Here is a 13,260-nt window from a genome sequence, read left to right on the forward strand (position 1 = left end):
TTGTGTTTTACTGAGTTTGCTTGGATTTGATGCACATTTATTTTAGTCTGATAGTTGCACAAGAACTATAAACAGAGTATTTGCAGCTATATTTATGTTTGTACATGTCTGAATAACATTATAATATTTTGTCTGCAGTTCTGTAAGAATTGATTTGCCTTTAAATAAATTTATGACCTATTCAATGCTGGGAAATATTGCTTCACATGACATCAGTGCCATATTGTTCTTCAGGTGTTGGCTGCTGGACACTTCTTGCTAAACTACCAAGTGAATGAAATCTGACATTATAGGAATATGTACTTGAATGAATTCTGAGCACACTTCATCTTGCCATTGTGCTTCTGGATGTGTGTAAGAGACCTTACCTATTCTGAGAAGCTCTCTGCTTAATTGCAATCTGAGAGGAAGAAGTAATTACAGGCTTAAATCTGGGTTTTTGCAAGACTGCGGTTAGGGATCCAAGCTTGGGGAAATACAGAGAAGCAGAGAGAAACCAAATGGGCCACTCATTCTGTTTGAGGTTCAAGATTTATTCAGATTAATTATTTATATTGTTACTTAGGATACAATTTAAAAAAAATACTTATATGTGCAATTACATGGTGGGATCTTTTATGCTATCTTTTGTGGGGGATGAAACAATGAATTGTATGTAACCCCAGACTTCAGTGAGACAAGACATTGGGATAAACTGTAATAACTGCCTCCACAGAAGTATAAGAATGTACACGAAAGTAAGGATCTTCAAAGTAAAAATGGGCTTCAAAGAGGAGATAGCTTCCATCAGGGCCATGGACGTTGGGTAAGCTTTCACTGGAAGGGACAGGGTTCCAAGTGGTGTGACCCAAGACCAAGGAGGGTGAAGCAACTGTTCACACAAGGCAGACAAGAGTCCAGTGTGGCCAGAATTGAGTGTTGATGCTGGGGAGAGATGGGAAGTGAGGTCGCAGCGGCTGAGGCTATATTGTAGGTTCTATTCTGGGATAGATTTCAATGTGGGAATTGCTCAGGAAACCATGAACTGAAAGGCAAAATTGTAATACAGCTCATGAGGATGTTATAGAAACATCAATCCATAAAGCATCCTTGCTGTGTAGCTTCTGCTACAGAAAATGGAATACATGGGAAGACTTTACTTCAGAGGCCTTATTAGCTCCCTCAACCTAATAACCGGCCATCAGCAGTTATACACCCATCAGTCAATTAACAGTTGCTTGTAAATAGAAGAGATTTCTAACTCACAGAAGATCCTTATTTTGATAAGCCTCTCCTCTTGAGATGAGTCTACAGGCATTCTCAAGCACTGGTGGTGGGTACTCATTGAATCCTCCTATGGAGAGAGCAAAGTTAGAGTTAGGGTTTTAAATCAGAAATGATGTTTGCTAAGGAAAAAGAATCCCAAAAGGAATCTTCTTGAAGCAATCAATGTCACTAAAATATTTCAGCAAAACTTGGCTGGGGTGGAAGCAGAAAATAGTAGCAACTAGAAACAGCATTTAAAACTTGATTTTAGAGTGTTTTGCAGCCAAAGAATTACTAGGCTCATGGAAAACAAACCTCCTCAAATTGTTTAAGGTTAATTGTGATGCAGAAACACATGATTTCTACATGCTCAGGCTAACAGAATCTAAGGGAAATTTTATTCTGAATCTGTCAAGCTTTTCACTCAGGTTTATGTTCATAGAGCAAACACAGAAAGGGTAGCATTTTATTACATGCTGCTATTTCTGTTCTTCCATACCCATTAACACCAATTTCCTAGGAGGAAAATAATCAAAGAAAAAAGATTTTAGCTTACTGACCTAAATAATATGCCCCATTACTCCCTTCCCACTGTTGTTCTATATTAAAAAGCATATCATTATTTTTCTTCATTCAGGAAAATAGTTTTTAGTTAAAGGAGGCTTTTGGCCATGGAATGATCCACAATTCCATGAAAATATCTCAGAGAATGTTTGTGGTTTTATAACAATTGTACTTCTCTAGTTCTAAGATGAGCATTCCCCCCCCCCCCCCCATTTCTCTGAAATGAGACTAAGTCTTCCAATCAATCGCATCTGCCAGGTGCCGTTAGTAAGGCGGGAACAGTGATAGAGGAGGCGCTGCCTGTGCATGTGGGAACAGCAAACATGCCAGTACCAAAACTTGTAGAATAAGGGTAGTAGTTTAGGAACAATCCCCAGAAGTATTAGTAGAGGGGTTTTAACCACTACGAACCAAGTGGTTATGGGAAGGCACTGAACTGGATATATTTACCAACACTGTGCAGGTGGCAATCAAAAGTAAGCTAGCTCTAATCATTGCAAAGCCTAACTTAAGAGCCCAGCAAGACCCGCTTTGAATTGTTTTATAGAGTCTTTTAAAAGTGCTGTGTCGCCATCAATCTTGATGACATAAAGAACAATACTGCATTGAACAAGATAGATCTCAGTGAACTGGAGTCAAGAAATAGCTCACAGGAGTCCAGTTTTGAATGTGAAGAAGTCCTAGGAATGCCCCCACCAGTCTGTTTCACACATATTCCCTGTTCATGCATGCACAAGAGTGACATCTGCCAGTCTGTCTAAAAGAACTCTTCAGTTACTATAAAATACAAAACCAGAGTTTGCAGATAGTCAAGTTGGTAACAACATTTAATTGGAAGCACTTTTTATTTCTTTTTACATAATATAATGGTGTATCATACAATTGCAGGCATTTATTTATTTATTTATTTATTTATTTTTTAAAGATTTTATTTATTTATTTGAGACAGAGAGAATGAGATACAGAGAGCATGAGAGGGAGGAGGGTCAGAGGGAGAAGCAGACTCCCTGCCGAGCAGGGAGCCCGATGCGGGACTCGATCCCGGGACTCCAGGATCATGACCTGAGCCAAAGGCAGTCGCTTAACCAACTGAGCCACCCAGGCGCCCCTCGCAGGCATTTAGAGTTAAAGAAATAACATGATATTCCCAAGGGGGAAGTTACTGGATTTTGCAATCAAATATGAGTTACAGCAAAAAGGTGGAGCCCTCTCTGCAATGGAGAGTGAACTCTCAAGATATTGTCATGATGGTGCTATTGGAGATTCCTTGAATACCAGGGCAACTTTGGACTTTAAAGTGTGGTAGGTTTGGTTCCAACAGAACCTAGGTCTAAACCTGGTAGAGTCCCAGAAAGAACAGGTTCAGCCCTGATTCTGTGGGATGCCCTAGAGGCAGGGTTTCTCAACTTCAGTGCTATTGACAATTTGGCCTGTATCTTTTTTTTTTTTTTTTTTGCTTTGGGGGGGTATCCTGTGCATTGTAGGATGTTTAGCAGCAGGTATGGTGTTTAACCTGAGAAACTAAAATATGGCTGGAAAATCTTAATATTGATAAATAAAGCACACTTCACATGTATACTATTACTATATTTTTTGATAAAATAATAATTCAAATCAAAACCACATTGAGATACCACCTTACACCAGTTGAAAATAAACTAGGTGCAGTGGGCAAACTTTTGTGTAAATGCTCATCTAACGACTGCTAAAACTTCTTTAGGTTGAGCAGGTGTGGCTCTAGAGAACTCCAATCCCTCTGTGCGTTTAGTGCTGAGATTTTGTATAAAAGACATTCTATCATGAAAAAGGTCTCACCACATTAGGACCAAGAGAAAACGAAGTATAAGCAGGATGTGTCCCATCCCTGTCCCCATCTCACCATCTAATTTGTATATTTGGGTTAGCTATAGCTTCAAAGATGTGTTACTATTAACAAACACTAATTTATTAAAACAAAGAAGAAAAACAAAATAATGACTTACGTCTGATTGAATAAACAATTGGCTTTATAAACTTCGTAATATAATCCAGATCTGGTTTATGAATTCTCCCAAGCTGTATCAGATGGTGATCAAGTGGGTAGCTGGCTAACTCCTCCATGTCCTCCTTATATGCAGAGCCCAGGGAAATCACAAATATGACATAGCCTTGACATTTGGCCCTCAGAGCCACCTTCTTTAAGAATTCCTTTCTCTCATGATATTCTCCAGCTGAGATCACAAAAATGACCTTGTGTTTTCTCAAGTTTGGTGCTTGTGGGAAGAGGTTCTCCACAGCCCATAGTAGGGTATGGCCAATGGTGGCTTCTCCTTTTAGCTGTTGGAGGGAAGACTGGATGTGCCTCTTCATTAGGACTCCGTCACTGTAAGTTGTAAATTCAAACTCTGTTTTCACCACACCCTTCTTTCTCCTAGAACTATCCCAAGGAGAATAGCTCAACAAGGCAATCCTATCACCAAAGTCAGAGATTCTAGGGTCTGATGCAATATGGAAGTTGTCGATCATAGAGCTCACCAAGGTTTTCACAGCCTTAAACTCCTCATTTGCTATAGTCTGAGAATTGTCTAAGAGGAAGGCTACATCCATGTATGAATTTTCAGGTAAAAAAATCTCTTTGATGCAATCACTTGGAAAACATTTATCTGAAAACACAGAGAGAGACTCATGATTGGTTCAATGTCTGCACAACAAGACACTGTTGTTTGAGATCTTTTTCAAGTGATTCAGTGACTGATTACCAAGACTTAATAATCTGATCAATACCTCTTTAATCTCACATTATTTAAATTAATGAAGAATTTTCAATGTCCCAATATTTCTGTGGCCACTAGAAGGCAATTTGGGAAGGTCTTTGTAGAAAGCAGATGTAGGTAGCATGTATGCTTGAAGTCTGCAAGTCATGTCTAAACTCATTTAGAAAATATTTTCAGTATTTTAGAGGTTTTTGATACACACTACCAAACTGTCCCCAAAGAAAATCCACATCAATTGGGATGGTATTCTAAACCAATTTCACATTCTCTGGAAGCTCTAAATATTACAGAAATTGAAACCCTGATGTATAGTGTTGGAAGACTGGGAAACCCAAAATAGAATCTATATTCAAAACTAGAAATATCTGATAAAGCCAGATTTAATAATTCACCCAGAAGGCATTTGTTTCTGCACAATAAATTCTCATGAGTCTTACCATAGCAAAGTGTACAGCGTCGAAATTTTTCTAATGGCTCATACTCCCCATTTGGAGAAACTGGGATCACCTGAAATGTTCCAGTGTTGTCAAACTGTAATGAAAAACAAGTCTATGCTGATTTGTTCATTTTCTTTAACCATTATAAGGAAGCCATTGTGCGCTCACTTTAAGGATTAGTTTGAAAAACCCCTAACTAATCACCATTATCTTGCATTATAGCCCTTTGCTCTATTCAGTACATCTTCTCTCTTTCTTTCTCTCTCTCCCTCTCTCTTCCTCTCTCTCTCTCTCTCTCAGACACACCCCATCCCCCTTTTATTCCAGACAACACAAAAAGTATGTAAGGCAGGTATCAGCATCTTTATTTTATCATGAGAAAAATATCACATGATAACCATCAGATTCACCCACCGGGGACAAGCATTAAAATCTCACACTTATTTCCAATTCTGAAATTCTCCACTGAATTGTACATGCTTCTTTTTTTTTAAGATTTTATTTTTAAGTACCCCATGTGGGGCTCAAACTCACAATGCCAAGATCAAGAGTCTCATGCTCTACCAACTGAGCCATCCAGGCACCCCTATATTCTTCTGATTATGCGCCAGCTGATTATGTACCACACATCAGCTTCTGAAGTTGGATCCTGCAGAAATTTTATCTACATACAAGTTTCCCTTGGCCTCTTTAAGCAGTGATCCCAACTATTTCCACCCCAATAACACTATTTAGAAGAAAGTATATCTTTCAGATGTCAAGTGGACTTCTTTAATCACAAATTCTAATTTAAAATTTTATTTCCAAAGATAGTAGACAAAAGACACTAAGTCTATTCAAAATTCTTGGTAGTACATGGCCTGATTCTGTCTGTCTCTTGATTGTTTTTCTTGCATTAATACTTACTGAAATGGACAATATGTAGCATTCATTCATTCCCTAATTCACTCATTCATTCAGTGAGTCAATAGCTATTTATTGGGCATTTACTCTGTTTGAGGCACCATGGAAGGCAGATACTTTCATTACAATGAAAGAAACCAATCATTCCCAGCTGGTGATGAGGTATCTCTCAATCCACAAGGATACTCATGCTTTTTTCCCTTCTCCCTTGGGAAGGTAAAGGGTTAGAAAAGTCTCACCTTGTTTTTCTGTAAAGTGTTGAGTGAGCATTTGAAAATACTTATAATTATTCAAGTCTTATAATCATAAAGTATTTATCTCATTCCTTACTATTTTTTCATGAAAATTGGATGCTTTGGGTATTATTTTGTATTTGACCTTGTTTGTCTCACATGGAAAGACTAAATGCTGCCTTGGTAAATCAAGGAAGTTTATTCACAGGAATAAACCATATGCTCTTCATTCATTCATTTGCTCATTCATTCATTCAAAAAATACCTATTGAATGCCTGTAATGTTATAGGTAGTGTTCTAGGTGCTGGGGATACAGAAACGAACAAAGTAGATAAAATCTCTACCTTATAGTGCAGTAGGGGACATATACCATAAAATGACAAATAAGTAAATAATCTAGTATGTTGGGAGGTAATTATTTTTATAGAGAAAACTTTGACTTCCTTCAATCCTATTGTGACCCTCCGTGTGGCTCCTATTCCCAAAAACTACCTGGATGTGTCAGGAGCAGATTGATTCTCTTTGTGTTATAGAGGGCTTCTTTTTCTTTTTACAGTAGAAATACAGGTGTTTGTGTATATATCTAGACTTTTATAACCTCTTGGATGACACCATGGCTTCACCCAGCTCCAGGAGCATGTCGTTCATGGACAATCTGAATAAATTTAAAAACAGTAGAATAGTAGATGGAGAAATTCTTCAGTTCATGGGGGCGGAGAGGAAGAAACATAAGTTCCCATAAGAATCTGTCAATCCAAACCTCTCTTGGGTTCATATGTTCATTTACGTTAAATGTTTTACACAACATTAGGGGCTCAGAAATCCCCTAAACTTCATCCATCATAAGTTAAGTCCAGCTATTCAATGAGATATAGCAAGCAGATGACAGATGTGAGAAACACCTGATCTGCAGGCGGCTGGTAGAGCCCCATGTTCATGGTCCGTTCTATCAGACAAATCTTAGTTCGAATTTTGATTTAGCCATTTATTAGCTGTACAAAATTGGAGAAGTCACTCAAACTCTCTAGGCCTCAGTTTCCTCTGTTTTAAATGGAGATAACAACAGCATTCACTTCAGAGGGTTGTGAGTATGTATGTCAATTTCTAGGGACAGTGCCTGGCGCACAGCTAGAGCTGAGCAAATGTGGCTACTGTTATCACTGACTACTGTTGTTATTAGACATTGGATTTCATGGACCCTGGCAACAATACAGCTGGGGAAATTGCAGAAAATATCTGTATCATGTATCATGTAATATCATGTATCCCACACCCCACCCTACTCCCCACTAGCCCCATCTTACCATGTTACACATGAAGAAGTTGCCAAGGGAAGTTCTTACCTCAAAAGCCTCAAGGAAAATCCTTTCATTAAGAGCAAAGACTGCCGGACTGATATCTAGGGCACTGAACTCCATGGTGGCGGTGATGATGGATGACTGACTGGCCGCTTGTCCATTGCCGAAAAACACAGCAACTTTCCTCACGTTGGCTCCTGCATATGTCCGCTTGAAAACGTTCCGGGCCACAAACCTCATTGCATTACCAATGTCTCGGGCTTCTGTGGGGGGTTGATATTTCATTTGGGAAATAAGCTGGAGGAGGTGCTTCTTGTTACGGTAGTCTGACCCACGGATGAGGTAGCTGGTACTTGAGTCATAGGAAACTACAACAACTCTTGCTCCCACAGGGCAGTTACTTTCTCTGATGTTAAGGTCATTGACAATGGATTTGATGATTTCCCTCATTTCATTAAATCTCTGTTCGGAGATACCATAGGACTGGTCCAAGGCAAATACCAGCTCTGTTGGGTACACTGGACACTTTTCTGCAAACATGAAATGCAGAAGTATGACGTCATTTCACTGATGAAAAGCCCCTCCTTTTACTCCAGGGGTGAGGCTGGTTCACACCAAGGGCTAGGGAGATGCAGGTGTTGCCTCCAGCTCCAGAACTAGAGGTATACACAAGTAACTCTTTGTTCATGTGAAAGTGTTACATGAGTCTAGAGCATTCATATGCAGTGGTATAATACTCACACTTCACAGCCCTCAACCAGCCTGCTATTTAAAAAGAAATTGACGGGAGTATCTGGGCTGATAGAACAGTTCTGAATCCTGATCGTGGTGGTGGTTACATGAATCTATGCATGTGTTGAAATGGAACACACACAAAAAAAATTATTTTTACTGTAAGTAAAATTTTTTTTTAAATTAATAAAAGGAAATGATAGCTTTGAGGGTTTTGAAAGTTCACTGTCTTCAAAAATCTTCAGAAATGATCTACTAATAACTATAGTCAGTCAGAAGATTTTTATTCACTTATGCAATAAATATTCACTAAGTAGCACGCTGGGTGATATGCAGGGTGACATACATTGAAATACATGCAAAGATGACCCAAATTCAAGCCTGCCCTCAAGGAATCTATCCTGGAGATGATTGCTCCATGGAGAGGTACAGAGTGACTATTATTCTTCATGAGCATTTGGAGGACAAAGAGGCTGTTTCCCAAGAGAGGGGCCCTCAGAGCCCTCACAGAAGCTAGCTTTTAAATGAAAGCAAGGGTGGCTGGAGGAAGGGAGCAACATGACCACAGCAGGCTTGCAATGAGCTGTTATAAAAATGGGGCTGTTTGCAATTTCCAACTCAATGCTAATAATGTTCTGGTGATTGAACTTTAGGAACCTTATAGGGAATCTGCCCTATGTATCAAACCTAACTTTTCAAGGTGCTATTAAAGTCTGAACACAGGAAGAGAAAAGGGGATTATTTAAAAAACAAACACCCTCATCTACATAGGCTGCTCTACTATCCTCAAGCTGGCTAACTCCCCAAGCACATTAGATTCTAAATATCCCATACCCCAACCCACTGTTCTCAGCAATAGAATAGGAGAGGAAAGGTTGATTTAGAGATGTTTTGAATCAAGGAATTTTACAGTGAAGAAAAAATATCAAAGCTAATAATGAACAGTAAAATATGAAAAATTAAGTATTCTCCCCTTCTTTGCCCTAATACTAAAAATTATTAAAGAAGCGCTAGGCAAGCATCTTCAAGAATGACCTATTGTCACACATTCTCCCAGAAAGCAGAACCAGTTTCTATTTATTTTTATTTTCTCCTTTTCCTAGTGCCCAGCAGAGTACCTGATAAATTTAATTCAAATCCATGAAGTTTTATTGGGTACTTATATGTGTAAGTTTTGGGTGTTTTTTTTTTTTTTTGTCTGTTTATTTTTCAGAATTAAAGTTAATGATGCCAAATTTGGGATAAGGTCAAACTTTTGGGATAAGTCCCTATGGGTCGGGGCGCCTGGGTGGCTTAGTCATTAAGCGTCTGCCTTCGGCTCAGGTCATGATCCCAGGGTCCTGGGATCGAGTCCCACATCAGGCTCCCTGCCCGGTGGGAAGCCTGCTTCTCCCTCTCCCGCTCCCCCTGCTTGTGTTCCCTCTCTTGCTGTGTCTCTCTCTGTCAAAATAAATACATAAAATCTTAAAAAAAAAAAAGTCCCTATGGGTCTACTTCAGCAGGCTTCTGGAAGTCCAGGAGCTCTTGACGTTGACATAACCGCTTCAGCGGCAATGGGGTCCAAGGGATCTAAGGTGCCATGCAACACCCACTGCAGTCCAGGCCCCAGGAAGACCATCCACAGCAAGGTTAGGTGTACAAAAGGTGGGCACTTGGTGAGATGAAATATGTGTGTGGGGGTCAGAGACAGGAAAAGAAACATCACCGGTCCAAGAAGCCAGTGTCCACAGGGTCAGCAACAGAGCAAGAGAATGTGGTCATTCAGAGCCCTGTCCCTGAATTCCCCAGCAATGTGGGCCTACTCCATGAAGAAACTGAATTGTGAAACTGAGACAGGACCTAGAAAGCACAGTAGTGTGAAGGGGCTTGGGCTGGGTGTCACCATTTTACCATCGGGTAGAAACATGACATTGACAACTACAGCCATAATCACAAAACTGAAGTGTCAGCATAGAAGGAAGAAGCCCTTTTTCCCATGGGGCTGAGAGTTTCTTTCAAATGGGTCTTGTCAGAATGCAGCTAATTACTTCAGCCAGCAACACAGTACAGTAAGAATACTCACCTTTCCAACAAGCTATAAAAGACAGAGAGAGAGAGAGAGAAGAATCTGTTACATTTTTGGCACACAGACAAAATAATCCCCCAGAACAAAATTTCAGCAAACCTTAATATTTGTTTGACTCTACTTGCAAATGAGGCTAATTCCTAAATTACAGGAAGTCAAGGTTAGAGGCCTGAGGAACACATACACTGAATTTTATTAATGGGTGAACCTTCCTGACCTTTTCTCCTTGTGAACCATGGCCAGCAGACTTCAGCATAATTTCGGTTGAAATCTGAAACACTGATCACTTGTCTTAGAAGTAGAATAGATGAGCCTCAGATTAAAAGGCAAGATAGCTCAAATTCAATTTTTTTTTCTCTCTTCTTATAGTCTTGAGAGTCATTCAGCAAGGCAAGGCTAAAATATGGAGCTTATTTTCCTTGCACCTTGGGAACCTCTCTTTTCCCGCAGAAATGTGGGGATTTCCAAATAAACTTGGTCTCTGCTAAAAAATACAGCGCCTGGGTTTGAGTGATCTCTGTATCTAGAGAGAGGAGGGAAGCCCCCAAGGGTTTCTCCTGAGCAAAACAGCATCTGGTTTTTCTAAGTGATTTACTCTATAAACAGGGGACCAATCAGAGGGAGATGTTGGTAAATCTTTAGAAAGCACTGGCCTGACAATTTCCTTGCTCATGTTTCTCAATTTTTAAAAAGCAAATGAGTCACTCCGATATAATAAAAAATTTTATTAGCACTGGCAACAACCTAGCCTCCACCCTGCTGTCCCACAGCTCATGCCCTCTCACGTCACCCCTATTAACACCCTTTGACTGTCTTAATCCTGTGGCTGCTGAGATGCTAACCGCCAACAGACAGGACTCAGAACCCACAGCCTCCTCTGCATCTCAAGGCCTGCAGCAGATCCCTTTTTCTCTGAGAACCTCCATTTGTCCACCTCCAACCCAGTTGTGAGGCTCTGGAAACGGATGCACCTGTCTGGGTTTGAGTGTGGCAAAGCTGCTTGACTTCAGGGAAACTACTTGATCTCTTTAAGTGTGTTTATTTTTCCTAAAAATCTTCTTCACTTATGCCCCTCCCTCCAAAATTCTAATCATTTGAGCCCTCCTATTTTATTTGCAACTGGTGGATTAGCTGCTAAGGTGTGCCAATTAGGGCTTTGATCATGTACCCATCTATCTATCGGGTTATTGTTCCTGTGTTGATGGTCTTTTGGGCTGACATTTGGAGACTAACTGCCTTACCTGTGATAGTACCAATGTTTTATGGTTAATTGTTTTGTTACAGGATGTTTTGCAAAAGTCACTTCTGCAGAGGCTGCTAGGCGAGATGCTGCTGTGGGTTTTGTCTAAGCTGGTGCAGTTTCGTCTTAGCTGTCCCAGCTCCTTGTTTTCTTGTTGGGGACCCTGGCCCTGGCTATGTAACTGTCCAATTAACTCCTAACACAACCACCCCCACTCCACATTCCCCTCAGCCTCCTAGAGCTCTTATTTTATTCTGGGGGTGGAGTCCCAATCACCAGCTCAGGACTGGGGCCTCACTCCAGTGTTGCAGGACTAGGGTGCTACAGGACTGAAAAGCAAACTTGGTAGACCAGGAGTTCAACCCCACAGGGCCTTTGTGATGTCACCTATAAAGCGGGGCCCTCTGAATCAGCTCTAAAGAACTGTCATCCAAATCCCATCTTGGTTCTGAATTCTAGAGTTCCATGCTCCCCAACCAGCACCCTGTCTGGTTACAGAACCCACATGCCCCTGGCTCCCTAATTTCCTGGCTAACTCCTTTCATTTAGTGTTGGAAAATTGTCTTCAAATCCCTAACCCTCCACAGACCAGTATTCACCTCCCCCACAACTTCCTTCCCCTTCGTTCTTCCTTGGGAAGATATCTGTTGATTTCCTGAGAAGAACTCCCCTCCCCTCAATGGCTCTCCCTCTGTTCTCCCCCCCCAGGACCCCAGACCCTGGTTCTTACTTCCTCTGTGTGCTGGAGAGCCTTTCAATTCTCAAGCAATGTCTTTCACTTGGGTCCTCTCCCTTTGAATCTTCTGTCCCTTGGCATTTCTTGCTTTTTTTCAAGCTACCCACATTTGCTGGACTTCCCCATCTCTGCAATGCCATTTGCTGTCCTTTGGCCCCACTCTTTTTGCTAAGATGTCTTCCTGAATTCATCCCTTGGGTTTCTGTTTCTTTCTCTGTAGTTTCACATCCTTAGGACCTCACCCATCCCTGTGGCCTCAAGGACCACAAGTGTGCGAGTGACTTCAACATCACAGTCTCCTCACTTGATCCTCACCTTTATGACAGTCCATTTATTTAGCTGCCTGTAGATAATTTAGGGCCCATACGACATCCCCCTACCTCTAAAATGTTTAAAGTCATCCTATTTTCCCACCAAGTGATTTCCCTTCACATTTCCTCCTGCCTTCTCATCCTCAGTGGTCCTAAGCCTCTCCTCTGGCCTTATACTTATTTCAAACTTTTTTTTCTTTTTGTTCTTTCCTTGCCCCACACTTGCAATGATTACATCTTTATCCAGTCTCCTGTGGTAAAGTCTCTCCAATTTTCCCATCTTACATTCTTCTGACTGTGATTGTATAAGCATCATTATAAGTCACCATGGAAGCATGAAAAAAGACAGATCACTTAAAATTCTACCACTCTAACAAAGTAAGTTGTTACATTTTTCTACTTCTGCTTCTAGAACTTTTTCTGTGTAAATATTTACCTATATGTAAAAATAATGAGGATCCAATTTAATTTTCTGCTTTTTAATGACAATATTATTTATATTCTGATTGAGTCTTCAAAAAAACCAATTATCTGCTTAGTATTTGATCAGAAGATGATGCACTATAACCTAATTATTCTCTAAGTGCAAACAGTCTAAAGGTATATTCATTTTGCTCTAATGAATAATATTTCAACAAGCATATTTGCATATAATTTTTCTTTCTTTTGTTTTATTTCCTTGGGATAAATTTTCAGAAACGAGATCACTGGGCTTCTTCTACCTCACTTCCCTTTCTTCCTA

At 40.3% G+C, this 13,260-nt stretch overlaps 1 protein-coding gene across 1 annotated transcript in view; it reads right to left on the reverse strand.

The window, feature by feature from the left end:
- COL6A5 (collagen type VI alpha 5 chain) overlaps positions 1-13,260 on the reverse strand; it is an 87,253-nt gene that overhangs the window by 22,020 nt on the left and 51,973 nt on the right. Inside the window, exons 31-35 of the mRNA XM_021678788.2 lie at positions 10,229-10,240; positions 7,480-7,964; positions 5,000-5,093; positions 3,792-4,451; positions 1,246-1,333 (exon numbers count right to left, since the gene is read on the reverse strand). Of these exons, the coding sequence (XP_021534463.2) occupies positions 1,246-1,333; positions 3,792-4,451; positions 5,000-5,093; positions 7,480-7,964; positions 10,229-10,240 (1,339 nt within the window). The remainder of the gene's footprint in view (positions 1-1,245; positions 1,334-3,791; positions 4,452-4,999; positions 5,094-7,479; positions 7,965-10,228; positions 10,241-13,260) is intronic.

Source organism: Neomonachus schauinslandi, chromosome 1, assembly GCF_002201575.2.
Source record: "Neomonachus schauinslandi chromosome 1, ASM220157v2, whole genome shotgun sequence".
NCBI classification, from domain to species: Eukaryota; Metazoa; Chordata; class Mammalia; order Carnivora; family Phocidae; genus Neomonachus; species Neomonachus schauinslandi.